Source organism: Leopardus geoffroyi, chromosome E2 (genome assembly GCF_018350155.1).
Source record: "Leopardus geoffroyi isolate Oge1 chromosome E2, O.geoffroyi_Oge1_pat1.0, whole genome shotgun sequence".
Taxonomy (NCBI): Eukaryota; Metazoa; Chordata; class Mammalia; order Carnivora; family Felidae; genus Leopardus; species Leopardus geoffroyi.
Genome location: NC_059335.1, coordinates 9,127,434 through 9,154,772, shown reverse-complemented (window position 1 = coordinate 9,154,772; position 27,339 = coordinate 9,127,434). Strand labels below are relative to the sequence as shown.

General features: G+C 56.4%; 1 protein-coding gene across 1 annotated transcript in view; it reads left to right on the top strand.

Annotated features, from left to right (window-relative positions):
* The first annotated feature begins 3,852 nt into the window (after positions 1 to 3,852).
* Positions 3,853 to 27,339, top strand: part of SULT2B1 (sulfotransferase family 2B member 1) — a 30,787-nt gene continuing 7,300 nt past the window's right edge. The window contains 3 exon segments of the mRNA XM_045440696.1: positions 3,853 to 4,069; positions 22,144 to 22,283; positions 26,810 to 27,018. Coding sequence (XP_045296652.1) covers positions 4,002 to 4,069; positions 22,144 to 22,283; positions 26,810 to 27,018 — 417 coding nt within the window. The 5' untranslated portion in view covers positions 3,853 to 4,001.

Below are 27,339 nucleotides of genomic sequence, written 5' to 3'. Positions count from 1 at the left end.
GATGGATGGATGGTTGGGGGTGGATAGATGAATGGATGGAGGGATGATGGATGGATGGTTGGGGTAGATAAATGAATGGATGGAGGGATGATGGATGGATGGTTGGGGGTAGATAGATGAATGGATGGAGGGATGATGGATGGATGGTTGGGGGATGATAGATGAATGGATGGAGGGATGATGGATGGATGGTTGGGGGTGGATAGATGAATGGATGGAGGGATGATGGATGGATGAATGGATGGAGGGATAATGGATGGATGGTTGGGGGTAGATAAATGAATGGATGGAGGGATGATGGATGGATGGTTGGGGGATGATAGATGAATGGATGGAGGGATGATGGATGGATGGTTGGAGGATGATAGATAAATGGATGGAGGGATGATGGATGGATGGTTGGGGGTGGATAGATGAATGGATGGAGGGATGATGGATGGATGGTTGGGGGTAGATAGATGAATGGATGGAGGGATGATGGATGGATGAATGGATGGAGGGATGATGGATGGATGGTTGGGGGTAGATAAATGAATGGATGGAGGGATGATGGATGGATGGTTGGGGGTGGATAGATGAATGGATGGAGGGATGATGGATGGATGGTTGGGGTAGATAAATGAATGGATGGAGGGATGATGGATGGATGGTTGGGGGTAGATAGATGAATGGATGGAGGGATGATGGATGGATGGTTGGGGGATGATAGATGAATGGATGGAGGGATGATGGATGGATGGTTGGGGGTGGATAGATGAATGGATGGAGGGATGATGGATGGATGAATGGATGGAGGGATAATGGATGGATGGTTGGGGGTAGATAAATGAATGGATGGAGGGATGATGGATGGATGGTTGGGGGATGATAGATGAATGGATGGAGGGATGATGGATGGATGGTTGGAGGATGATAGATGAATGGATGGAGGGATGATGGATGGATGGTTGGGGGTGGATAGATGAATGGATGGAGGGATGATGGATGGATGGTTGGGGGTAGATAAATGAATGGATGGAGGGATGATGGATGGATGGTTGGGGGATGATAGATGAATGGATGGAGGGATGATGGATGGATGAATGGATGGAGGGATGATGGATGGATGGTTGGGGGTAGATAGATGAATGGATGGAGGGATGATGGATGGATGAATGGATGGAGGGATGATGGATGGATGGTTGGGGGTAGATAGATGAATGGATGGAGGGATGATGGATGGATGAATGGATGGAGGCATGATGGGTGGATGGTTGGGGGTGGATAGACGAATGGATGGATGGATGATGGATAGATGAATGGATGGAGGGATGATGGATGGATGAATGGATGGAGGGATGATGGACTGGTGGTTGGGGGATGGATAGATGAATGATTGGAAGGATGACAGATGGATGGTGGGGAAGGGATAGATGAATGAATCAAAGGATAGACGGATAATCCTTGCTTCTCCTAGGAAGACCAGCTGACACTGGATTTTCCACTTTTTTCTTCCCACCCTGACCTCCAAGACTCTTTCCTGTCGCTCACATCTCTAGGCCCCCCCAGATCCATGCTGATGGGGTCAGTGATTCCGATTACTGTCCCTCCCCTCCTGTCACTGGGTAAATGTTACTCTGGCTTCTGGTTCCCCTTGCTCCCTCCTCAGGAGTCTGGGCCCCTCGCCCTCTACAACCAGGCCTTGCATTTCCCACCCCCCTGTTCTGAAAAGATTCAGCCAACTTTTCCAGGCACCTCCCCTGGGATACAAGAGGGGACAAACATAGAAACTTCATGGGGTTGACAGTCTGATGAGGAGACAGACAGTAAGACCAAGAAGTAAAACACTTAGACATCAGAAGATGACGAGGACTGTAGAAAAAAGCAACACGGGGGGTGCCTGGGTGGCTCAGTCGGTTAAGCGTCCGACTTCGGCTCAGGTCATGATCTCGCGGTCCGTGAGTTCGAGCCCCGCGTCGGGCTCTGTGCCGACAGCTCGGAGCCTGCAGCCTGTTTCGGATTCTGTGTCTCCCTCTCTCTCTGCCCCTCCCCTGCTTGTGCACTATCTCTCTCCCTCAAATATAAACATTTAAAGAGATATAAAAACAAAAACAAAAATAAGTCAGGGACAGGACGGTGGGGCTGGACGCTGACACGCCTGTGGAAGGGAACAGCAAAGCCTGGGGTGACCGGGACCCATGTGGACATCCCCCAGATGGAAACCCAGGAGGAGGCACGATCCCGGGGAGCCCCTGAGCCCCCGCCCCACGCTGCGGATGGTGTGTGTCTTAAGCCCGGGAGGGGCCCAGAGGGGATGGTAGGGGCCCCTGGGAGACACATCCTTCTGGGCCCAGGGCTTCCAGAAGCTCAGAGAAGAAAGTCCGAGGGGCTCAAGGCACTCACTCGGGCCTACACATGGCTCACGGGCGACGGTTCGTGACCCCCACTTTTCAGACGGGGACCCTGAGGCTCAGGAGGGCACGTGACTGGATCAAGGTCTCGCACTGAGCGAGGGCTGGCCATCTGCCGGCCCTCTGGCTGTGGGGGAGCAGAGAGGAGGGAGGCTCCCAGGTGGAGGGAAGCCAGGGGCTCTGGGGGGGGGGGGGGGGCGGACAGGGCAGAAAGCCAGAGGGCCAGGAGAAAGGGACAGGAGAATGCGGAGCAGAAAATGCCAGGCCTTCCCGGAGCAGGGCGGGGACAGCCCGGAGCACCTCAGCCCCTGAGACACAGAGCCCAGAGCCCCTGGGAGCCTTGTCTACACCACACAGCTCTCAGAATTCAAGTGCTGGGATCCCTGGAGCCCGGGGAAGCTCCTGGCTGAGGGCAGGGAGGGCAGGGGAGGGGCCCAACACTGCAGCCTGGGGTGGCTGGAGGGGCCCAGAAGGCCAGCGGACAGACTCGCCTGGCCTGCCCGCCTGCCAGAGAGCAAGATATCAGGGGTCGGAGATCATGTAGGCAGCGCACCTTGTGATCTCGGGCTGGCTGCCTGCCCTCTCTGAGCCTCCACTCGCTCATCTGAAGACGGGGCCACGGGCAGGGGGCGCGCGGGGGGGGGGGGGGGGCGGCTGTCGCCAAGGCTGTGGAGGACGGGAGGAACCGCAGACTCCGGGGGCAGACAGATGGGGTTCGGGTTTGCTTCCGGCCGCCCCATCACGGCCGTGGCACTTTCCCTCTCAGCCTCAGTTTCCCCATCCAGAAAGCGGGTACCGGACGAGTGTCCGACTCACCCCCAGGAACAGAGGAGTCATGCTCCGGAGGTGGGGAGGGCTGTGTGCTGACCTCTGCCTCGAGGGCCGGGCCGAGGAGCCCAGGGCCCATCCTCCGGCCCTCCAAGCTCCCCCCCTGGGGACCCGGGGACCCAGGGACAAGGGCTCTGGCTCTGGGACCCAGCTGCATCCCGGGCCCCGCCCACCCCTGCCGTCTCCCACCTCCCCCAAACAGAGCAGGTGGTTCCTCACAGCGTCCCAGCCCTTAGAACAGCGCCTGCCTGGCCCCCTGGGCGCTCAGTAAAGATTTCTTGAATGAATGCAAGTGTGGATGAATGAATGAACTCTCTGCGATGGGACTGGCCTTTTTGTCACCGCAGCGAACCGAGGCTCCAAAGAGGTATGCCCAGAACCACCAGCCCGGGGGGGTTCCCTTGTGCGCTGGACTTACGCCTCGGACTCTGCCCCCCTGCCCCTCCCCCCCCCCCAGCCCTGCCACGCCTCGGACTCTGCCCCCCTGCCCCTCCCCCCCCCCCAGCCCTGCCACGCCACCGGCGACATTCCTCAGATGTGCCCATCACCCTCCTCCCCTCCCCACCCTCGGAGAAGGGCGGCTCTCTCCCAGCCTCTCCCCGCTGTCGGAGGCGTGGGTAGCAGCTTGGAGAACCGGCTGGGCGCTGCCCCTCCCCTTGGGCGCGGAGGTAGGCACCTGGCGGACGCCCCGGGTGGCAGGCGTCACCGCTGCACATACCCGGTCCCCGCGCAGCGCCGGCTCCCTGCGCGTCCTCCCCTCCCCGCCCTCACCCGCCGCCTGCCATGGACGGGCCCGCGGAGCCCCGGATCCCGGCCCTGTGGGACGGACCTGAGGACATCTCGGACATCAGGTGAGGCCCAGAGCCGGGTGGGAGCCAGGAGATCCCCCCTCCACCCCGCCGCCTGGAGGAGGTGGCCTGGGGGGAGAGCCACAGGTCCGTTTCTGCCCCGGTGGCTGCCAGGCTCCTGCGGCCTCCGGCCTGGCCTGGCGGGACCCAGCTGGCCCTTCCACCCTGGGATGCGGGTCCCTCCTGGAAGGGAGTGGGGCACGGGCTGTGCCAAGTGAGCGGCTGGGACCTGTGAGGTGGCCCTGACCGCTGTGGGGCCTCAGTTTGTCTCTCTTTGGAAGGCGCCTTCCTGATGCGGGGCTGGGTGAGGGCAGGGATTTGGCTCAGAGCAAAAGGTCAGGACACAGGAGGGTCTGTTGTCGCCTTTTCCTCCCGGACACCCCAAGGGACCCTCAGATGGGGGTGCTGCCCCTCACAGGGGCTCAGGATGTGGTCCCTGCTCTGTTTGGGGGAGGTGGGAGACGGCAGGGGTGGGTGGGGTCCGGGATGCAGCTGGGTCCCAGAGCCAGAGCCCTTGTCCCTGGGTCCCCGGGTCCCCAGGGGGGGAGCTTGGAGGGCCGGAGGATGGGCCCTGGGCTCCTCAGCCCGGCCCTCGAGGCAGAGGTCAGCACACAGCCCTCCCCACCTCCAGAGCATGACTCCTCTGTTCCTGGGGGTGAGTCGGACACTCGTCCGGTACCTGCTTTCCGGATGGGGAAACTGAGGCTGAGAGGGAAAGTGCCACGGCCGTGATGGGGCGGCCGGAAGCAAACCCGAACCCCATCGGTCTGCCCCCGGAGTCTGCGGTTCCTCCCGTCCTCCACAGCCTTGGCGACAACCGCGCCCTCCCCCCCCCCCCCCCGCGCGCCCCCTGCCCGTGGCCCCGTCTTCAGATGAGCGAGTGGAGGCTCAGAGAGGGCAGGCAGCCAGCCCGAGATCACAAGGTGCGCTGCCTACATGATCTCCGAGCCCTGATATCTTGCTCTCCGGCAGGCGGGCAGGCCAGGCGAGTCTGTCCGCTGGCCTTCTGGGCCCCTCCAGCCACCCCAGGCTGCAGTGTTGGGCCCCTCCCCTGCCCTCCCTGCCCTCAGCCAGGAGCTTCCCCGGGCTCCAGGGATCCCAGCACTTGAATTCTGAGAGCTGTGTGGTGTAGACAAGGCTCCCAGGGGCTCTGGGCTCTGTGTCTCCGGGGCTGAGGTGCTCCGGGCTGTCCCCGCCCTGCTCCGGGAAGGCCTGGCATTTTCTGCTCCGCATTCTCCTGTCCCTTTCTCCTGGCCCTCTGGCTTTCTGCCCTGTCCGCCCCCCCCGCCCCCGGAGAGCCCCTGGCTTCCCTCCACCTGGGAGCCTCCCTCCTCTCTGCTCCCCCACAGCCAGAGGGCCGGCAGATGGCCAGCCCTCGCTCAGTGCGAGACCTTGATCCAGTCACGTGCCCTCCTGAGCCTCAGGGTCCCCGTCTGAAAAGTGGGGGTCACGAACCGTCGCCCGTGAGCCATGTGTAGGCCCGAGTGAGTGCCTTGAGCCCCTCGGACTTTCTTCTCTGAGCTTCTGGAAGCCCTGGGCCCAGAAGGATGTGTCTCCCAGGGGCCCCTACCATCCCCTCTGGGCCCCTCCCGGGCTTAAGACACACACCATCCGCAGCGTGGGGCGGGGGCTCAGGGGCTCCCCGGGATCGTGCCTCCTCCTGGGTTTCCATCTGGGGGATGTCCACATGGGTCCCGGTCACCCCAGGCTTTGCTGTTCCCTCCTGCAGGCGTGTCAGCCCCACCGTCCTGTCCCTGGACTCTCCACCCACACCCTCCTTCTGCCTGTCGCCCCCACACCTCCTCTCCCACCACCCCCAGCCTCACCCCAGCCTCCCTGTCTCCGGTCCTTCCCAGAGCTGCCCCTCCTCTCCCCCCAGTCCCAAGGTTTTCTGGGCCCCGGTGGTCAGGCCTCCTGCCTGTACCCCAGGACTTCACATTCCCTGACCACATGCCTCACCTTCTCTGCCCCAGGGCCTTTGCATGTTCATTTCCTCTGAGGATTCCCGGAGAAGTCTTTTCTCATCTCCAAATCCACCCATAGCCATCCCCAGCTCAAGTTCCCTCTGTGGCTCCCTAGCACCCATGCTGATGGTTTCTAAAACGTTTAAGACACAGATTTCTCTGTCCCAGAGAAATCCTACTCCGGAGCAGAAATACGTACTAGAGATCAAGACAGGGCTGGCTTTAAAATGGGGGAGTAGGGCTGAGGTCTCGCCGCTCGCCCTGCTTCTTCCGTGGGAGCTCCTCTCTGCACCGTCCCCACCTTCCTGAGTGCCTGAGCCCCACCTGGTTGCCTCCACACCCGCTCTCGGGGGCCTGGACCTCCCACCTTCAGGCCTTTGCATGTTTCCAAACATTCCTTTGCCCCGGGGACGACCTCTCTCCCGCAAAGTCTTTCTCCCCCAATTTCGGATCCTTGGTCCCTGACCACACTTCCAGCTTCAAAGGCATCCCACGCACCAAACCGTGGACAGTCCGCGGGTAGGGACAGAGTTGGGCCACCCCGGGGCCCCAGCAGGTCTCTGAGAAGGATGTCAAGGAAGGAATGGAGGAAAAGATGAGACAAGCCCCGAGCAAGGATGAGGCAGGACCAGAAGGCAGGTGAGCAGGGGAGAGGAGGGGCAGACAGCAGGCAAGTCTGGATCACAGGGGAGCAAAGGGCAGTGGGACATTCCCATGGGGACCCTTGTTACGCAACCGCCACACGAGTGGCTCTTCATGTCCAGCGAAAGGAATGAATCACAGGACGCCAGCTACAGCGAAATTCCATTTTTTTCCCGACCCCCCCCCCCCAACCCAAAAAGCCGATATCTCGCTGTCGGAGTACCGCATCCGACCGCGGCTCAGGTCATGATCTCGCGGGTTCGTGGGTTCGAGCCCCGCGTCGGGCTCTGGGCTGAGGGCTGGGAGTCTGGCCGGCTTCGGATTCCGTGTCTCCCCCCCAACTCTCTCTCTCTCTCTCTCTCTCTCTCTCTCTCTCTCTGCCCCTCCCCCCACCCCCGAATAAAATAAACATTTAAAAGAACTAAAACCAAGAAACCAAAAGCAATGGACAAGGATTTCATCAGGATAGCGGTTGAGGAGCCCAGAGACACCCGCAAGGCCACGCTGCTCAGAATGTTCTCGTTCACGGGGTTTGTTAGAAATCAAGCCTTATAAATTGTGTGGGCGTCCCGTGTACCAAAAGGGGGTCCTGAGGGCAAAATAAGAATTTGCCAAGGGAAATGTTAAAAGCAGGAGGCAGGCAGGACACGTGGGCAGTTTGTGTTCAGCTTACGGTCCGTGGCGCCCAAGGCGACACAGGCCCAGGGGACGTTAGTCCCTCTTCGCCCTTGCTTATGCGCTCACCGCACCGGGTGCCTGCCACACATTCAGCCACTTCGCCTTCACAACAAGTGAGATTAACCCGCGCAGATGACTAGCTCTTATCATCCCTTTTATGGTTGAGACACCGGAGGCCCAGAGAGGTTGAGCGAGCTGCCCGAGGTCACACAGCTGCCAAGTAGGGAAGGGGAAGCGGGCCCCAGCCCAGACCGGAGGCTTAGTAGGCCGCCTCCTGTGCTCCACCACATTTCCGGGCCGGCCCCTCCTGGAGGGAGTCAAGGCCAGGGGAAGCCAAGCAGGCATTTGGACCTGTGGTTACCACCCCTCCCTCCCTCTGATCTTGGAGAGCCTCCTGCAAGGCCCTTTCTGATCTCTGCCTCTTTATGGCTGAGGTCCCCAGGCCAGGTTTTACAATCCCGCCCTCTCTTTCCCTGGGGAGGGCTGAGCCACCCCAAAGCTTTTATGGCTAGAGCCCTGCCAGTCCCCAGAGCTGCTTGGCCCAAGGAGAAGGGGCCCGCTAATAAAAAGGTCCCGAGCAATAAACAAATAATAAGACATTGGGCCTTGTCGCCTGGGTGGAATCTGGGCCCCAGATTTGGGCAGAGAGGGGAGGGGACTCCGAGCCACCGTGAGTAAAGAAGGTGCCTTGGGAGACGCTCACAGCCACCCCCCTCTCCAGACTCCCACGTGCTCTTTAGGGGCCGGCAAATGGGAGCATCCGAGGACCCACTTGGAAAGAACTGAGCAGCCTGGTTTGCGGAAGGTGGGAGGGAGAGCGGTGCCCGGCGAGCCCTTGGTAGCATTGAATGCCGAGGCAAGGAGGGAGATGCTGGTGTTGCCGGTGAGGCCTGAACCAGAGGACTTTGCTACAGCGGACAAGGATGTGCCACATGGCTCGCTGGCTGGGACCCGCGGGGCAGACAGGGGCGCTAGGAGCTGCGCGTCTGCGAAATGGGTGCAGAGGGGGCGATGCCTGGGGACGGGTCGGACCCGGGCGCTCTCTGCTGCGTCAGGGTTTCTGCGGTTTTCTCTCCTCCTTCTCCAAATCCTGTGACCCCTCCTGAGCCAGGAACTCAGCTGCCAGGAAGGGTGGGGTCTGGGTGAAGAACGGTAATAATTACAGCCTTCCGGAGCATTCCCCATGCGCCAGGCCGGGTGAGGGCTTTGTGTGGGTCAGCTCCCTCCAGCCTCACAACAGCCCTGTGAGGCGGCCGATGTGAGGATTCCCATTTTACCGGTGGGCAAACTGAGGCCCAGAGAGGACTCGTACATCTGAGCTTTGCTCCCAGGGCCTCCCCCCCAAGCCCCCCAGAGGGGACCTCAGAGGGAAAGGAGAGGCTGTCACCCACACGGGACCAATGAGTCTGTGGTCTGTCCACCCTCCAGACCAACGCTGTGCCACAGAAAAGTTCCGTTGGATGTATGTTGCAAGGGAGACAGACAAAGGAGAGAGAGAAAAGTCAAAAAGAGCCTCTGGCTGAAGGCACAGCACACATAGACATCCGAGGTGTGCTGGAGCATAGAGTATATAGGGAACAATTAGAACTCGATGGTGGGTACGGAACAACACCGGTCGTGCTGGTGTGGGGACCTAGGAGAGGTGGGGGCCGGTGGGGGCGCCATGAGTCTGCTGGCCCTTGAGGGACGAAGCCGGGGATACAGTACAAAGAGCTCTGAGAATTTGAAGGGAGTGATTCATTTCTTTAGCTAGATTTTTCTTTATAATTATTATAAAAGTAATATATCAAAGTGATGTATCTCACGTGTTTTTAAAAAACCATTTAAAAGTTGATATAAAAGTTTTTAAGTTTATTTCGCTTGAGAGAGAGAGAAAATACCTGGTTGTTTGCCCCAAGAAATGAGAACGTAGGCAAGGACATTGCAACAGCTTTAGGCAGAACAGCCTGATCTAGAAACAGCCGTGAACAGGGGGATGGATGGATAATCACGCGGGGATTGATTCATGCAGTAGAATTCTACTCCGCTGCAAAAAAGGAAAAAATTCGAATATACACGCAGACACCAGGGAATGTCGAGGACGTTATGCTCAGCAAAGAAGGCAGGTGCCAGAGTGCATTCCATAAGATGAATGTTCTAGAACAGCCAAGACCAGACAGCTCAATTTATGAGGTAAATGCAGGACAGAGGTCACCACTCGGGCAAGGGCGGGGACAGATTAGGAAGAGACAGGAGGAAACTTTCTGGGGCCGTGGATTCTTGCATATCTTTTTTTTTTTTTTTTTTCAACGTTTATTTATTTTTGGGACAGAGAGAGACAGAGCATGAACGGGGGAGGGGCAGAGAGAGAGGGAGACACAGAATCCGAAACAGGCTCCAGGCTCTGAGCCATGAGCCCAGAGCCCGACGCGGGGCTCGAACTCCCAGACCGCGAGATCGTGACCTGGCTGAAGTCGGACGCCTAACCGACGGCGCCACCCAGGCGCCCCAGGACTCTTGCATATCTTGATGGGAGTTCGGACTGCGTGAGGATGTGCGCTCGTCAAAATTCTCTTAAGATTAAGACATTTCTGGGGTGCCTGGGGGGGGGGCGCTCAGTGGGCTGAGCGGTCGACTTCGGGTCAGGCCATGGTCTCGCGGTTCGCGAGTTCCAGCCCTGCATCGGGCTCTGTGCTGATGGCTCGGAGCCTGGAGCCTGCTTGGATTCAGTGTCTCCCTCTTCTGCCCCTTCCCCGCTCATGTTCTGTCTCTCTCTGTCTCTCAAAAATGAATGAACATTAAAAAAAAAAAAAAGAGGGGCGCCTGGGTGGCTCGGTCGGTTGAGCGTCCGACTTTGGCTCAGGTCAGGGTCTCACCTTTCGTGAGTTCGAGCCCCCCCCCCCCCCAGTCAGGCTCTGTGCTGACGGCTCAGAGCCTGCAGGAAACCAGTATTTTTTGGAAGGAGAGGAGAGGGGGAGGGGGAGGGGAGAGGAGGAGGGGAAAGAGAGAAGAAATCTGAGGAGCTCTGAGCGCTCACCCTGTGCCTATGTTTGCCTGTGCTTCTAAAAAAATTTTTTTTAACATTTTATTTATTTTTGAGACAGGGAGAGATAGAGCATGAACGGGGGAGGGGCAGAGAGAGGGAGACACAGAATCTGAAACAGGCTCCAGGCTCCGAGCTGTCAGCACAGAGCCCGACGCGGGGCTCGAACCCACGAAGCCGTGAGAGCGTGACCTGAGCTGAAACCAAGAGACTGAGCCACCCAGGTGGCCCCTCCCCACCTCCTCCACTTAGATTTTCTAAAGAGAAAGACAACTACGCCTGTGCCTCATTAAGCAAGTCTGGCAGGACGTAAACGTCCCCCCCAAGCCCCACCCACGTGAGGTCCTTAACACAGTAGAAATTCAAGGAATGGTCACCATCCAGCCCCAAGTGCTTTGGGCCATGTGGTCACATGTTTGGGGGCAGGTGCTTCCACCGGTGGTTTCCAAGTCCCCTGAGATGTCTCTGGTCCCACCAGCCAAGGGCAGGGGTGGGGGGTGGCGAGCACACAGCAGCCACTGCCACTATGATTTAATCCAGAATTCGAGACGTACGGAAGCCAGGACGTGGAAAATTCTAGTCTCACAACTACCCCAGACCCAAACCACTATCCGTCCTTACTTGTGATGCATTTCGAAGGAAGTGGCACACATCAGAACGTTTGATTGGAACCCGTCCCATGCGTGCTCGCGGATTTTCTTTTATTTTTTTTTTTTATTGGGAGGGGGAGGGGTAGAGAAAGAGAGAGAGGATCTTCTCAGGCTAAAGCCCCGACACAGGGCTGGATCCCATGACCCCAGAGATCCTGACCTGAGCCGAAATCAAGAGTCCGGATGCTTAACCAGCTGAGCCACCCAGCCGCCCTAATGGGATTTTCTTTTCTTTTTTAACTTTTTTTTTGTTTTAATGTTTATGTACTTATTTATTTTAAATCCTTTTTAAAGTTTTTTAATGTTCATTTATTTTTGAGAGAGGAGAGACAGAGCATGAGCGGGGGGAGGGGTGGAAAGAGGGGGAGACACAGAATCGGAAGCGGGCTCCAGGCTCCGAGCTGTCAGCACAGAGCCCGATGCGGGACCCGAACCCATGTACCTGGAGATCATGACCTGAGCCGAAGTAGGATGTTTAACTGAGATACCCAGGCGCCCCAATGTTTATTTCTGAGAGACAGAGTGCAAGCAGGGGAGGGGCAGAGAGAGGGGGAGACACAGAATCGGAAGCAGGCTCCAGGCTCCGAGCTGTCCGCACAAAGCCAGACAGGGACGCGGCGCTCGAACTCACGAACCACGAGATCATGACCTGAGCCAAAGTCGGACGCTTAAGCCACTGAGCCACCCAGGCGCCCCAGTGGGATTTTCTTTTCATACACGATGTTTTACATCACTGATTCTTGAAGGTGGGACACGGGAGAAGGGGAATTTCCGCTCCCTTCTCCTTCCCCTACTAGTGGGGCCTGACTGATTTTAAGAAGTCCATAGCCAAAGAAATTAGTTACTAAGTATGAAAAGGGCTGTGAAAGAAGCAAACAGGATGCTGAGCCGAATAACAATATAACAATGTGCCTGGGGGGGGCGGGTTGTCTCCTGCTTTAGAGGGGGTGGTCTGCATAATTAAAATGTTGCCAAGTGATCTCCCAAAGAGGTGACTCTATAATCCCCCCGCCCCCCAACCCCAAGAGCGGGCAAGTGAAAAGCGCCTGGTTCCTCTCTGGACTGCGGCCAAGGCGTGAGTCATGGCACTGAGAAGGAGGTGCCCAGAGGACATGGGGAGGCTTACCCAGATGGGCTCCAAGCTTCTGGAATTTCAGGAGGTGAGGAAAGGCGCTCCCGCCACAGAGAAGGGCCCAGGCAAAGGCATGGGGCTGGGCTGGAGACCGCACGGTGTGCCCTGGGAATGGGGCACGGTGAACCCAGCTCGGGCTCGGGGAGTCTGGCAGGGCTCCCCCAGAGAAAGGCAGGTTGGTCACAGGCCCCCGCCATGAGTCAGCAGGCTGGCAGGCTGGCTGTTAAAAGCATCCTGCGGCCCGACTGCATTCCTCAAGGGTGGGGCCGCTCGCAGGAAGGGGGCGGTGCCCCTGCAGCCCCCCAAATCCCAGCAGCCCCCTGTCTCTCCTCCGCTTTGCACAAACCGTTCCCCGACCTCCTGCTCCCCCCCCCCCAATACTGCTTCCCAGGCCTCTCTCCGGTCCCTTCAGAGGACCCTCCCTTGACTCCCTTGATCTTAAATCGCCACCTGGGAAGAGGGGGGTGCTGGGTGGCTCGGTGGGTCAAGCATCCAGCTCAGGTCAAGATCTCAGGGGTGAGTTCAAGCCTGGCTTCGGGCTCCCTGCTGACAGGGCAAGCCCGCTTGGGTTTCTCTCTCTCTCTCTCTGTCTCTTCTCTCTCCGCCCCTCCTCCCCTCTCAAAAATAAATAAATACACTTAAAATATATCTATATATAATCGCAGCCTTTCCCGCACACTCCCTAACCCCCGCCTACCCCACCTGCCCCCATCACCGTCCGATACACCACATTTAAAACGTTCGGGGTTCATTTTTGTCCACTCACACACACACACCACAATAGGGCTTTTTGTTTGTTGGTTTGTCCACCTACTCCGTGCCCCAGCCTCTGGCATACCGTAGGTGCTCAATAAATCCTCACGGGCTGAATGGAGCAATGTGACCCCATCTCGGGCAAGAAGGCCTAAAGTTTCCGGGGATATGGAGAGCTGTCTTTGGACATCAGACTGGAAGGCCCCTGGAAAAGAGGTCCCTGGTCCCCCCCACCTCCCCCGCCGCTGCTCATTCTTCAAATGAGACCAGAGAGGCACAGCTTCTGTGTACATTCCTGCATAGCCAAGAAGGACACGGGCCAAAGGGATATTTTGCTACAAGACCGGATAGTGGACTTTAAGCATTTATATTAAAGAGGCTCGTTAAAGAAAAACATACAGGGGCAGCTGGATGACTCAGTCCCTGGAGCGTGGGGCTCCTGATCTTGGGGTTGGGAGTTCAAGCCCCACATCCGGCGTAGAGAGTACTAAAAAAAAGAAAAGATGGGGCGCCTGGGTGGTTCCATCAGCTAAGCCTCCACCTTTGGCTCAGGTCATGATCTCACGGTTTGGGAGTTCGAGCCCCGCGTCGGGCTCTGGGCTGATGGCTCAGAGCCTGGAGCCTGCTTCGGATTCTGCGTCTCCCTCTCTCCGCCCCTGCTCCTCTCTCGCTCTGTCTCTGTCTCTCTCTCAAAAAATAAGTAAACATGAAGGAAAGAAAAGAAAAGAAGATCATACAGTAAAGTCGATTTGGGGGGGGGGCGTGTTTAGGTTTACGAATTGTAGCGCCTGAGTAGATTTGTGTAACCATTAGCAGCCTCAGGATACAGAACGGGTTCCATCCCCCCTTTGTGGTCACGCCCTCCGCATCCCTGAATGCCCTCACCGCCCCCCACCCCATCCCCACCTCGACTCCTACCCCCACGCCCACATCTCGTCTCTGTACAGCTTTGCCTTCTGGAAAACGTCCTGTTGGTTTCCCGTTGTTGGTTGCGACAATTAACCACACGCCCCTGTGGCTGCGAGCGGGTCAGAAGTCTGGATTCGGTGCCACTGCGCGGAGATCCCCGTGTCGGCAGGAGCGCGTCCCTCCTGGAGGCTCTTGGGAGAGAATTCTCCTTCTGTGTCAGCCCCGACAGGCTTCCTGTGGTCTTTGGCTCTGGACTCCTTTTTCTGCCTCCAAATGCGGCCACTCGCATCGTCCAAGCTCTCTCCGTGATCCTGGCTTCTCTCTTAGCCCCCCCGCCTCCCTTTTAAATTTTTTTTTTAACGTTTTTTATTTATTTTTGAGACAAAGAGAGAGACAGAGCATGAACGGGGGAGGGGCAGAGAGAGAGGGAGACACAGAATCGGAAACAGGCTCCAGGCTCTGAGCCATCAGCCCAGAGCCCGACGCGGGGCTCGAACTCACGGACCGCGAGATCGTGACCTGGCTGAAGTCGGACGCTGAACCGACTGCGCCACCCAGGCGCCCCCCTATGTATTTATTTTTGAGAGAGACAGAGACAGTGTGAGCAGGGAAGGGCCAGAGACAGAAGGAGAGAGAGAGAGAGAGAGAGAGAATCCCAAGCAGGCTCCACACTGTCAGCACAGAGGCCGAACTGGGGCTCGAACTCGCAAAACCGCAAGCTCATGACCTGAGCTGAAACTTGAGAATCAAACACTTAACCGACAGAGCCCCGCCCCCCACCCCGCCAGGCGCCCCGAGAGAGAATCTGCTTTAAAATCTGCTTACATTAAGATAGTTCAGGGAGGGGCCCCTGGGGGGACTCCGTCAATTAAGAGTCCGACTTTGGCTCAGGTCATTATCTCGAGGTTCGTGGGTTCAAGCCCTGTGTCGGGCTCTGTGCAGACAGCAAAGAGCCTGCCTGGGATTCTCTCTCTCTGCCCCTCCCCTGTTCGTGCTTTCTCTCTCTCTCAAAATAAATAATTAAACGAAAAAAGATGTATAGTTCAGTGAGATATTTTAACATACAGTACATAATGCAATACAATATGATGATAATATTCCCCAAGGAGTTTAATACTCCCGTGACCAAGGGGAGGCAGGTGAAGACATACTCAGAGAGGTTATGTGAGGTCAAACCTATGTCTCCTTGACCACCCCCCCCATCCCGAACCCCCCACAGCCCCTGCCCAGAAAGAGCACACCTGGAAAGAATCGAATTCGGGGGCTACCTCATGGCCCTTGGTGGTTAGGGGCCACACCCGCTTGGGTACAAATCCCGGCTCTGCCCTCCGTAGCTGTGTGACATCAGCCCAGTGACTTTGCCTCTCTGTGCCTCCATTCCACATCTGCAACACGGGGATAGAAATACCACCCACCTCCTAGCTTTGTGGAGGGAATAAATGAATTCAGGCGCATCACGTCGTGGGGATCGCTGTACCAAGGGGGCGCTCTCAGCATTATTAAAAAAAAAAATGTTTTTTTTAAGGTTTATTCATTTTTCAGAGACTGAGAGACAGAATGTGAGCAGGGGAGGGCTAGAGAGAGAGGGAGACACCGAATCCGAAACAGGCTCCAGGCTCCGAGCTGTCAGCACAGAGCCCGTCGCGGGGCCCGAACTCACGGACGGCGAGATCATGACCCTAGCCGAAGTCGGATGCCCCAACCGACTGAGCCTCCCCGGGGCGCCCCAGCCTTATTTTTATTTCTTCAACGAATGTTGACTGAAGGGCTTCCCTGCGTATTCGGGTGCTTGGGATACACTGGTAATCGAGACAGAGGGAAACAAAAGAAAACAAACGCCTAAAATCCCTGGTCTCAAGGAGCTTACTCGCCAGAAGGAAGGCAATCAACAATGAAAGAAAACACTTAAACCGCTGTAAACCCTGGAGGGAGGGAGGGAGGGAGGGAGCCTCTCAAGGGCTCCAGGAAACGACGACGCAGGGGGAGGGGAAGGGGGAGGCTCAGCTGTAAACAGGGCGGGTGGCCGAGGCCTCAGGGACGAGGTGCAGGGGTGATCTTGGAGCACAGGCAGGAGGTGAGGGTGCTAGTCACCCAATGGAAGAGAGATCAGTCACTGCAAGGGCTGTGGGGCAGGCCTGGGCCTGAAGGGCAGGGAGGGTTTCTGACAAGGGAGCCAACAGCCTAGTTAGTTTCTTTTTTTTTTTAATTTTTTTTTTTTCAACGTTTATTTATTTTTGGGACAGAGAGAGAGACAGAGCATGAACAGGGGAGGGGCAGAGAGAGAGGGAGACACAGAATCAGAAACAGGCTCCAGGCTCTGAACCGTCAGCCCAGAGCCCGACGCGGGGCTCGAACTCACGGACCGCGAGATCGTGACCTGGCTGAAGTCGGACGCCCAACCGACTGCGCCACCCAGGCGCCCCTAGCCTAGTTAGTTTCTAACCAATTCTGAGACCCGACCACGGTGGGGGGGGGGGGGGAGGGGCGGGGCGCTGGAAGCAGCCAGATCAGCAAGGAGGTGACCCGGTGACCCTGGCTTTTGATCCTTCCTCCTTGTCCAGAAGCCCAGAGAGGTTATTCAAGGTCACAGAGCTAGCTGGTAGCAGAGCCTGAGTTCAAATCCAAGGTTACCCAACCTCAGCCTGTCTGCCTTCCCCACCGTCGCTGCCCCTGGAGATGGTGACGAAGCACCCCACCCCCGGGGGATCTGAGCTGGGGACCGATGTGCTCAGAGCACGGGTCGTGTGCCAGGCACCGGGGATAAAATACTGAATGTGACGGACGCACTGTGGCCTCGTGGCAGAGGGAGGGGGTGAAGGTGCCTTGACAGGTAGGTACCGAGACCGCCTAGGAAGGCGGCTGTGTGGCCTTAGGGAAACGCGTTAACCTTTCTGGGCCTCCGTTCCTTCTGGCACGAGGTGATGTTCTCAATACCCGCTTCATGGGATTCTAGAAGTCTGATAGTGTGTGTGTCCTCGGCTGAGAGTTTCTTCGTGAGTGGGGCCCCCCGGGTGGCTCCGTCGGTTGAGCCTCCGACTTCGGCTCAGGTCATGATCTCACGGTGTGTGGGTTCGAGCCCCGCGTCGGGCTCTGTGCTGACCGCTCGGGAGCCTGGAGCCCGCTTTGGATTCTGTGTCTCCCTCTCTCTCTCTCTCTGCCCCTCCCCTGCTCACGCTCTGTCTCTCAATAATAAATAAATAAATAAATAAATAAATGTTAAAAAAAAATTAAAAAATTAAAAAAAGAATTTCTTTATGAGTGCCCCCCACCCCCCACCCCCCACCTCCTCCCCTGCTGGAGGCAGAGGGAAGTCAGAGGTCTGAGGAGGGCAGAGAAATGGGCAGACCCAGGCTATGCAGGGCGTTGAGTTCCGGGCTGAGGGGCTGCGGCCAGGTGTGGGATGGGCAGGCGGGAGGGACTGGAGGCCACGAGACTGAGGAGGCTGGGTGGAGGGCCCGGGGGGGCGAGGAGGAGACCAGAGCTGGATGGGGGCAGTGGGGACAGAGAAGGAGGGCCAGCGCCTGGCACACGGGGGAGTAGAAGGCCTCAGGGCCGATGCCTTGGGCCATTAGACTCTCGTGTCCGGGAGGGAGGCGGGGGGTCTCCGGAGCAGGGCAGGCCAGGCATCTTCTGGGAGGCTCAGTGGGTCCTTGGCCAGCTGCCCGTCGTATTGGCCGTGGAGCCCACTGTCTGTCTCTCCTGCAGGCCTCTGACCCAGCTCAATAGTTACCCCCATGCCTCTGGCTCCCATCGAGCGACTGCTGTGTGCCTGGTGTGGGGCATGCGGTGTGGGGACACAGCGGGCTCGTCACCCAGCGAGTGGAAAGGTCACCCCGGGGCCAGGTTTGATTTACAAGGTCGGGAGAGAAGGTACACGGCACCTGTTCTAGGACACCCAGTGAGGTCCGGCCACGAGGGAGTCGGGTGGGGGCTCCGTGGCCTCTACACTCTAGCGCAGATGAGGACAGGGAACCAAAGTCTTGGCTGGAGGACTGGCAGATCCAAAGGACCGGAAGGGGAATGATGCTCAGGGCGCTGGGGACATTCGGCTGGAGGGTGGGGTGCGTGGGGCAGGGGGGACTGGAACAGAAAACCGTCTGCAGGGCTGAGGTTCAAATCCCAGCCCTGCCTGGAACTTGCTTTATGGTCTCGGCCAAACCACTTCCCCTTCCTAATCTTCCTTTTCTTATCTGTAGCCGTCGTAACACATCCCAACCCTACCCCGTTTCATGCCGCAGTTATTTATCGGCTACCCATTGATTCATTTCTTGAGCGGTTGCTTGTTCTGGGCTCAGAGGGCACTGTCGTGAGGTTTGGAAAGAGGCCTGCAAAGAGCAGACTTTGGGCATCTCTAAAGGCCCGACAGGATTTTTGAAGGGCTGGGTACTGAGAACCACTGAGGCGGATGGGGGGCGGGGGGGAGGTCATAACAAAAGCTCTTTGACTTGACTTCGTTTTTTTCTAGGGAAATCCCTTCCTTCATTCACATGAATGAAGGAACCCCCACATTCATTCAGTTAGTCAAATCCTGGCTGAGCACCAACCATGTTCCCCCAGGGCCTCCTGGGGCGGGGCGACGACCCTCGATTTGCAGGTTGTAAACGCTGAGAGAGGGGGAGGTCTGGGGGAGGGGGACACCCTCATATTTATTTGTGTATGCAGTCACAGACTGTTTCAGGGACGCCTGACAGGCACAGGATCCGTTTTCCTGTCGCGTAAACTGGGGAGGAAATTTCTCCAAGTTGCTGTCAGACCAAAGACTGAAATAGCACTGCCCACTAAAGGGAGCTCGTTTCCGGAGTGGTTACCAGAAGCCAAGCGCTTAACCTAGATTATCCCTTTGAATCCTCAGGTGCGATTAAAACCATGGGGTAGAGATTACCATTATGCTCATTTGACAGATGAGGCAACCGAGGCTCAGGAGGTGAGATCCGCCGCCCAAGGCACAGAGAGAGCCAAGGCCCAGGCACTTGGCCCCCAGTCGGCCTGATGGTAACTGACCACCTCGGAGCGCCCACTCATTGGGCTCATCTGCCTAGCAACCAGTGACATCACCAAGCCCACACCCACACTCAACCTTTGGGGGGAAATGACGTCATCACTGAGCAGTAAAGTGACTAAAAGGTGGTGAGGGCTCACTGTGTGCCCCTCCTCTGGGCACACACAATGCCCAGCGTTAGCTCTATTACCGTGTCTGGCCACGATTAATTGTAGGAGGGCCCGGCTGACTCTGGCTGATGGAGGACTCCGGTCTCAGGGTTGTGAGTTTGAGCCCCGTGTTGGGTGTAGAGATTACTACTTAAAAAACAAAATCTCTTGTTTTAAATTTTTTAAAAACCTGTATTTATTTTTGAGAGAGAGAGACAGCGTGTGAGCAGGGGAGGAGCAGAGAGAGAGGGAGACACAGAATCCGAGGCAGGCTCTGGGCTCCGAGCCTTCAGCACAGAGCCCGACGCGGGGCTCGAACCCACGAACTGGTCAGGAGATCATGACCTGAGCCAAAGTCGGACGCTCAAGCGACCGAGCCACCCAGGCGCCCCGAAAATCTTAAGAAAGCCCCCAAACAGGAATTCTCGCCCAGATTTACTGAATGCAGGGCTCCATTTTAATATTTTTGTGTCTATTGACGCATTATATTTTCCCACTGTCCTTATTTTTTAACAAAATTAGCAGGGGTTCTCTCTCTCTCTGCCGCTCCCCTGCTCGCTCCCCCCCCCAAAAAAAATAAACAAACATTTGAAAAGAAACAACAGTGGTTTTAAGGTAAATAGATAAATAAATAGTTAAAAAATAAAATTAAGACAGGTGTTTTAATGGGAAGGTTCCCCCCCCCCCCCTTTACTGCTTTGTTTATTCGGTCACTGAATACTTGGTTAAAGTAAAACACGGATCTTTGGTCAACAACTCAAGGAATTTTGCAAGGTAGGCATACCGCCACCAGACCCGCATCTGCCCCCACCCTGTCAGCCCCTCCTCCCAAGGATAACTGCCGCCTGCCTTCTAGCACCTTCTACCTAACTTTCTGTACTTGAACTTCCCATAATTGAAATCATGGGGTCTGGACGCTCGTGGCTCATCTTTGGCTCAGCCCCTTGTGTTTCCGAGTTTTCGTCCGTGTGGACCCCAACCCTCTTTATATAACAAGAGTATCTATAGCAGTCTCTTTACTGGCCCGAAATGCAACCCACAGACAGTGTAACCTACTTACACACGTACTCCCCCCCCCCCCATTTCAATGTATTGTCCCCGTGTATTATAGCGGGACACCAACGCAAAGTAGCATGGTGTCTCGGCTCAGAACTCAGATCGAGTTTTGCGGGGGGGGGAGGGAAGCTTACACCGCTCGGAAGGGGGTCCTCCTTAAGGCCAGGAACCAATGTGTGCGACTCCAGGCCTAGGTGGTGGGGAGGGATGTTGATTTAGGGGGAGGGAGCAAGTGACAGCAACTTGTCTCATTTTGAAAGCTGACAGCCCCTCCTAACGTTCCAGAAAAATGACACAGAGTACCTTTCTGGCTTCATCTCCTTTGAACCTGTGTCTCCTCCTCCCGCACATACTTTCAAGCCAGATGCCCTAGGACAGGTGAGGCGGCGATGCGACTTCTGGAAATTCTGGGAATTCTTCTGGGAATTCCTGCAGCCAGCCGACCTGCACGAATGCGACCGCGCTCCCTGACTGCCGACCTCATAAATACCCCCAGGGAAGCTCAGTAAAAAGTATCCCCACCTCTGCGTCACCTTGCTGGTTTGTTTTTTTTTTTTTTCAACGTTTATTTATTTTTGGGACAGAGAGCGACAGAGCATGAACGGGGGAGGGGCAGAGAGAGAGGGAGACACAGAATCGGAAACAGGCTCCAGGCTCCGAGCCATCAGCCCAGAGCCTGACGCGGGGCTCGAACTCCTGGACCGCGAGATCGTGACCTGGCTGAAGTCGGACGCTTAACCGACTGCGCCACCCAGGCGCCCCGCCTTGCTGGTTTTTTTAATGGTTAATTATTTTTGAGAGAGAGAGAGAGAGAGAGAGCCCGTGGGCACCCAAGTGGGGCAGGGGCGGAGACAGAGGGTCCGAAGTAGGGGAGGGGGCAGACAGAGGATCCAAAGCTGGCTCTGTGCCAGGTCCCCCAAATGCCCACCCCCTCTCCCATGGCAGGGGCAGGAGACCCCCCGGGGGGAAGCTACGGTGGAAAGACACAGTGGGGTACGTGGATTGCTTTTAAAACAGCTCACCCGGGAAAATGTTACTTCCGGGTATGGCCCTGTGGTCGCTTGGTGGGGCTTTTTCTGGAAAGGCGGTTCAAGTGAGGGGCTGAAGCGTAACACTGTTTCAGTTGCAGGGGTGGGGGGGGGGGTGCCTGGCTGGCTCACTCGGTAGGGGTGCCACGCTTGAGCCTGAGGGTTGTAAGTTCAAGCCCCGCCTTGGGGTGTAGAGATTACTTAAAAATAAAATCCTGAAAAAGAAAATAAATAAAAGCATGTGTTAACTTCTTTTAAAAATTTTAGAAAAATAAAATCCTGGGAGCACCTGGGTGGCTCAGTCTGTTCGGCACCGGACTCTTGATTTCGGCTCAGGTCGCGATGTCCCGTTTCATGAGTTCAAGCCGTGCGTTGAGCTCTGGGCTGGCGGTGGGGATCCTGCTTGGGACTCTCTCTCTCTCTCTCTCTCTCTCTCTCTCTGTCCCTCCCCCACTTGCGCCCGTTCTTCCTCTCTCTCAAAATGAGTAAATAAACCTAAAAAAAATGAAAAGGGCATCTCAGCCTCATGGTGACCCCTGGATGGGGTTTCATAAGTGGCCTTTGCCAGTCCTGTGGCCTTGTACAAAAGAGTGGGCACGACACATAATTACTGTGGCTTCGATTTCCTCGTTGGTAACATGGCGGGGGAAGGGGGTGACTTCGCCTCTCCCTCGAGGGTTGGGGCAAAGAATCGATATAAGGAAAGCACTTAGCCCCACTTTGCAGATGTGAAGTGTTCCATGTTCGACCGGCTGTGTGGCTTTGGGAAAGTCACCCAACCTCTCTGTGCCTCGCCCTCTACATTCCTAAAAGGGGGATGCTAATCACTGTCACCGCATAGGCATAGGCTTGTTGTGGGGTTCTGGTAAACCATTCCCAGTTGGCAGATGAAGAAATGAGGTTCAGGGAAAGTTTGTCGCCAGGATTCTCTAGCTAGCGGGGTACCCCGCCCCCGTCTCCCTGCTCACCGTCCCTCCTGCCCTGAGATTTCTCTGCCGCCGCCGCTCCCCCCCCCCCCCCCCCCGCGCCTCCGGGGGTGACCTCAGTCCTCATCTCCTCCCCGGTCCTCACGGTGTCTCCCCCATATTCCCACAGCCAGAAGTTGTCAGGCGAATACTTCAGGTACAAGGGGATCCCCTTCCCCGTGGGCATCTACTCACCCGAGAGCATCCGCAGGGTCGAGAACGCTGATGTGCAGGACGACGACATCTTCATCATCACCTACCCCAAGTCAGGTACCTGCTGGGAGGGGTTGCTGGGGGTGGGGGTGGGGAGGTGGCCACAGAGACTGAGAAGGGAGCACCCGGGGGAAGGAGGCAGAGGAATCAGTGGGGGGAAGGCCTGAATCCGCTCAGAACCTGGAGCTTGGGCGTTTGCACTGGCGGACCCCTCCGCTAGGTGTCGCTCTTCCGCCCCCACAACCAAGTGGGCTCAGCGTCCTCGGGGAAGCCTTCCCGGGGCCTCCTCCGGGGCTGCAGCACCTGTCCCCACCCTGTCCCGCTCTATCCCCTTGAACTCGCCTCTACTCATCTTCTCAGCCCTTGTCGCCACCGGCCACTTGGCTGTGTTTTTGGTTGTTGATTTAGCCTCCGGTCTCCCCCTCTCCCCCCCCCACTAGAACATGAGCTCTTGGAGGACAGACAGCTTAGTGTGCCTGGATCGCGGCTGTATTCTTGGAGCCTAAGTCGGTGCCTGGCACCCATTCAGTAAATATTTGCGGAAGGAAGTGGGGGCGGAGGGAGGGACGATCTTCATTTTCTCCCTCCCTCCCCCAAAAGTTGCTTATTCTCTGCCATGGGTGCAGACGCGGCTGTGAACTGGGGAGACATTTGTCAGTTTCTCGGGCGAGACAGGCTTTATGTAAACCCGCGCTCACTCCTTTGACTATATAATTAGGGTTGGGGTGGGGGGTAACCTCGAGGAAAGGTGCAGAGAGCGTTGAATGTAGGTAACAAGAGACCGTCTGGGGGATGAGCGCAGGCTTTGAGGGGGAGACGATGTTCGTGCGGAGATCTGGAAGGCGCAGAGGCGTTTGAGTGGGAAAGGGTGTCCTAGACGACGGGGGAATGGCACACGCCAAGGCCCGGGGGTCGGGGGAGGCTTGAGGGAATCGAAGGAACAAGAGGAGATCAATGAGGCTGTGGAAGAGGCTGGGAAAGGGGGGGGGGTGGCGCAAGGTGGATGAAACATCCCTTTGGAGCCAAGGCAAGGCTCCGTGGTGACTTTCCTCAGCGTCCCCCCCCCCCCCAGGGCAGCTTTTAGCGAGAGCAGGGACAGACTTCGGCTTTCCCTTCTCTAGCATGACTACTTCACGTCTTTGTCAAAATATGTTTGAAAATTTTCAAAATATGGCTCTCCGATAGAGTTCTGTGAGGGGTCCTTTTTGAGATATTCACATACCATGTGGTTTATCCATTTTAAAGTGTACGGTTCAGGGCACGTGGGTGACTCAGTCAGTTAAGCATCTGATTTCGGCTCAGGTTATGATCTCACGGGTCGCGAGTTCGAGCCCCGCACCGGGCTCTCTGCTGTCAGCTCAGAGCCCGCTTCAGATCCTCTCCCCTCTCCCTCTGCCCCTCCCCACTTGTGTTCTCTCTCTCTCTCTCTCTCTGTCTCTCAAATAAATAAACATTAGGGGGCACCTGGGTGGCTCAGTCGGTTAAGCGGCCGACTTCGGCTCAGGTCATGATCTCTCGGTCTGTGAGTTCGCGCCCCACGTCGGGCTCTATGCTGACAGCTCAGAGCCTGGAGCCTGTTTCGGATTCTGTCTCCCTCTCTCTGACCCTCCCCTGTTCATGCTCTGTCTCTCCCTGTCTCAAAAATAAATAAAACGTTAAAAAAAATTTAAAAAAAATTTATTAATAAAATAAACATAAAATAAACATTAAAAAATCTTTACAAAATAAAGTGTACAATTCTATGGCAGTAATGTATTCACAGATTTGTGCAACACGTCACCACAATCCATTTTATTTTTAAAAAAAAATTTTTTTTTCAACGTTTATTTATTTTTGGGACAGAGAGAGACAGAGCATGAACGGGGAGGGGCAGAGAGAGAGGGAGACACAGAATCGGAAACAGGCTCCAGGCTCTGAGCCATCAGCCCAGAGCCCGACGCGGGGCTCGAACTCACGGACCGCGAGATCGTGACCTGGCTGAAGTCGGACGCTTAACCGACTGCGCCACCCAGGCGCCCCACCACAATCCATTTTAGAACGTTTAGAACAAGATACCCATCAGCCATCACTCCTCAAACCCCACCTCCCGGACCCCAAACCTTAGGCGACCATTAACCTGCTCTCTGACTCTATGCATTTGCCTTCACGTCTGGCTTCTTTCATTTAGCATGTTTTGGGGGCTCATCCATGTGGTAGTGCGGGTCAGGGCTTTGTTCCTGTTTATGGCCAAGTACGGTTCATACTATTTTTTTTTTTCATTTTTTTAATGTGTATTGACTTTTGAGAGACAGAGAGACAGAGCACGAGTGGGGGAGGGGCAGAGAGAGAGAGGGAGACGCAGAATCTGAATCGGGCTCCAGGCTCCGAGCCTTCGGCACAGAGCCCGACGCGGGGCTCGAACTCACGAACCGCGAGATCATGACCTGAGCTGAAGTCGGACCCTTAACCGACTGAGCCTCCCAGGCGCCCCCTGGGGCTACCGCTTTTTTTTTTTTTTTTTTTTATTCGTTGGTCAGTTGATCAACACTTGGGTTGTCTGCGCTCTTTGACGGTCAGGAGTAATGCTTCTAGGAACATGGCCATTCATTTCCATTTCCCTCAGAGTTCTGAGTTTTGAGAGACACATACGGTCATACAACCCACATCGCAACCAAGATACAGAACGGCTCCCTCACCCCCAAAATCCCTTCACACCCGTTCGTGGTCTGCTCCTCCCTCACCGCCAGCCCCCGGCAACCATGGCGGCTTACCCCCCCCCCTCGAGTTTTGCCTTTTCCAGAATGTCACACAGATGGGCTCATCTTTGGAGACCGATTTCCTTCACTCAGCATATTCTACTTTCGATTCATCCAAACTCTTGGATTTTTTTTTTCTTTTTTTTTTTACTGCCGAGAAGTATTCCATTCTATGGATGGACTGTGGTATATCCATTCATCTCTTGAAGGACATTGGGGTTGTTCCCAGATTGGGGTAGGTAGGAATGAATACACCTGCTATGAAGCTTTGTGTGCAATTCCACGCATGCAGATGTGTTTTCGTTTATCTTGGGTAAATCCTTAGGCATGAGACTGTTGAGGGCCACCTGGGTGGCTCAGTTGGTTAAGTGACCGACTGCGGCTCAGGTCACGATCTCTTGGTTCACGAGTGAGCCCCACCGTGGGGCTCTGTGCTGACCTCTCCGAGCCTGGAGCCTGCTTCGGATTCTGTGTCTCCCTCTCTCTCTCTCTGACCCTCCCCCGTTCATGCTCTGTCTGTCTCTGTCTCAAAAACAAATAAACATTAAAAAAAAATTTTTTTTTAACAAGTGAGGGAGGATTAAACTACCAAGAGGTGAAGAGAGCCCCAGGGGACACAGGAAGAGGCCATACAGGGATCAGCCAGTCCCCTTGGGCTGAAGCAGAGCCCCCAAGGAAATCTGCCGGGGAGGGGGGGGGCGGTGGCGGAGGGAGAAGGGTCACTGGGGGTCCGAGGCACTGCTGGCCGCTGGCCGCTGGCCGCTGTCCGGTCACAGGAGCAGCAGGGAAGGGCCCGGGAGAACCTGGAAGGGAACCCCGTCCTCCTGCGGGGTTCCTCCAGCGCCCTCTACTGGCCGCTGCCGGAGAACCGTTCACAAGGTCCGGCCCCAATATCCCAAAACAGGGCAACCAAGAATGAATTTGGAGGCGAGAGGCAACCCATTAAGAACCCGGGCGGGGTTATTGTTAGAATCCAGGGAACTAGAGGGGCGCCTGGCTGGCTCAGTCGGCAGAGCGTGTGATTCTTTGACCTGGGGTTCGTGGGTTTGAGCCCCACGTTGGTCACGGAGATTACTTAAAAAAAAAAAAAAAAAAAAAAAAAACAACCCACAGAGAATCCAGGGCAATATGATACTAATGACAGGTGATTGTCAATATTATCATTATTTTTTTCTATCTCTCATCTGACTTGCCTATATCCTCGTGGAATCCGGACGTGTGAACTGGGCCATTTGATGAGATCCCTTCCTGCTACGTGACACACGGGTGTCCCCACAGAGATCAAGGGGCTCCTGCCAAGAAGGGGCAGTGAAGAGAGCTGAGATTTTTAAGTCCAGATGCCTGGATTTAATTCCAGCTCCCTCTGTGTTTGGACACGAGGCTTCTGCCCTCATCCGCGAGCCGCGGAATCTCAGACACGAAGGCCTGCTAGAAGCTTCTGTGTCATTTCTTCAAACTCCAGTTGGTGGAGGGACGGAGGGAAGTTGGGGGAAATCCAGGCTGCCTCAGGCATTCTGGCTCCTTCCATCTCATGGCTTGCCATCCCCGGGAGCCCCAGTTTCCACTGGGTCCCCGCATCCAGCCAGCAGAGAGGGAAGAAGAAAGAGTGGTGGGGGGAGGGGGGGACACGTAGGAGGTGTTTATGGGCCAGCCCTGGAAACGGCTGCCACCTGCACTTCCTGGGCCAGAACTCGGTCACCCGGCCCCACATGTAGCTGCCGGAGAGGCTGGAGAAATGGGGTCCCCTCATCTCCCTGGTGGGGAAGCCCAACACGACTCTGTTTCCCCGCTCCTCTCCCCTGCACCCGTCCCCGCCCTTTGATTGATTGGCCCAATTTCTCCCGACAGGGACCAACTGGATGATTGAGATCCTCAGCTTAATCCTAAAGGACGGGGACCCATCCTGGATTCTCTCGGTGCCCATCTGGAAGCGGGCGCCCTGGTGTGAGACCGTCCTGGGTGCCTTCAGCCTCTCGGACCAGCCCGGACCCCGCCTCATGAGTTCTCACCTCCCCATCCAGCTCTTTGCCAAAGCCTTCTTCACCTCCAAGGCCAAGGTGCAGGAGGAGGGAGGCGTGTGGGGGTGGGGGAGCGCATAACTAAGGGGTGAATTCAGCACCCCTTACTGCCTGATCTAGAACGGCAGTAAATAAACGCGCAGCAATGCCTGCCTCGCAAGCCCACGTTCTAAAGGGTGACAGGCCGAGAGAATAGGGAAGAAAAATCTCCTCGTGGGCAAAGGTGATGACTTCACGAGCAGCCCGCAGGGGTGGGCGAGGAGGGCAGAGCGCGCAGGTGGGAGGCCACGGTGGACCCCACGGAGTGGGAAGGGGTGGCCCGCGTGGAGGTGAAGAGAAGAGGCTGAGCTGGGGTTGTAT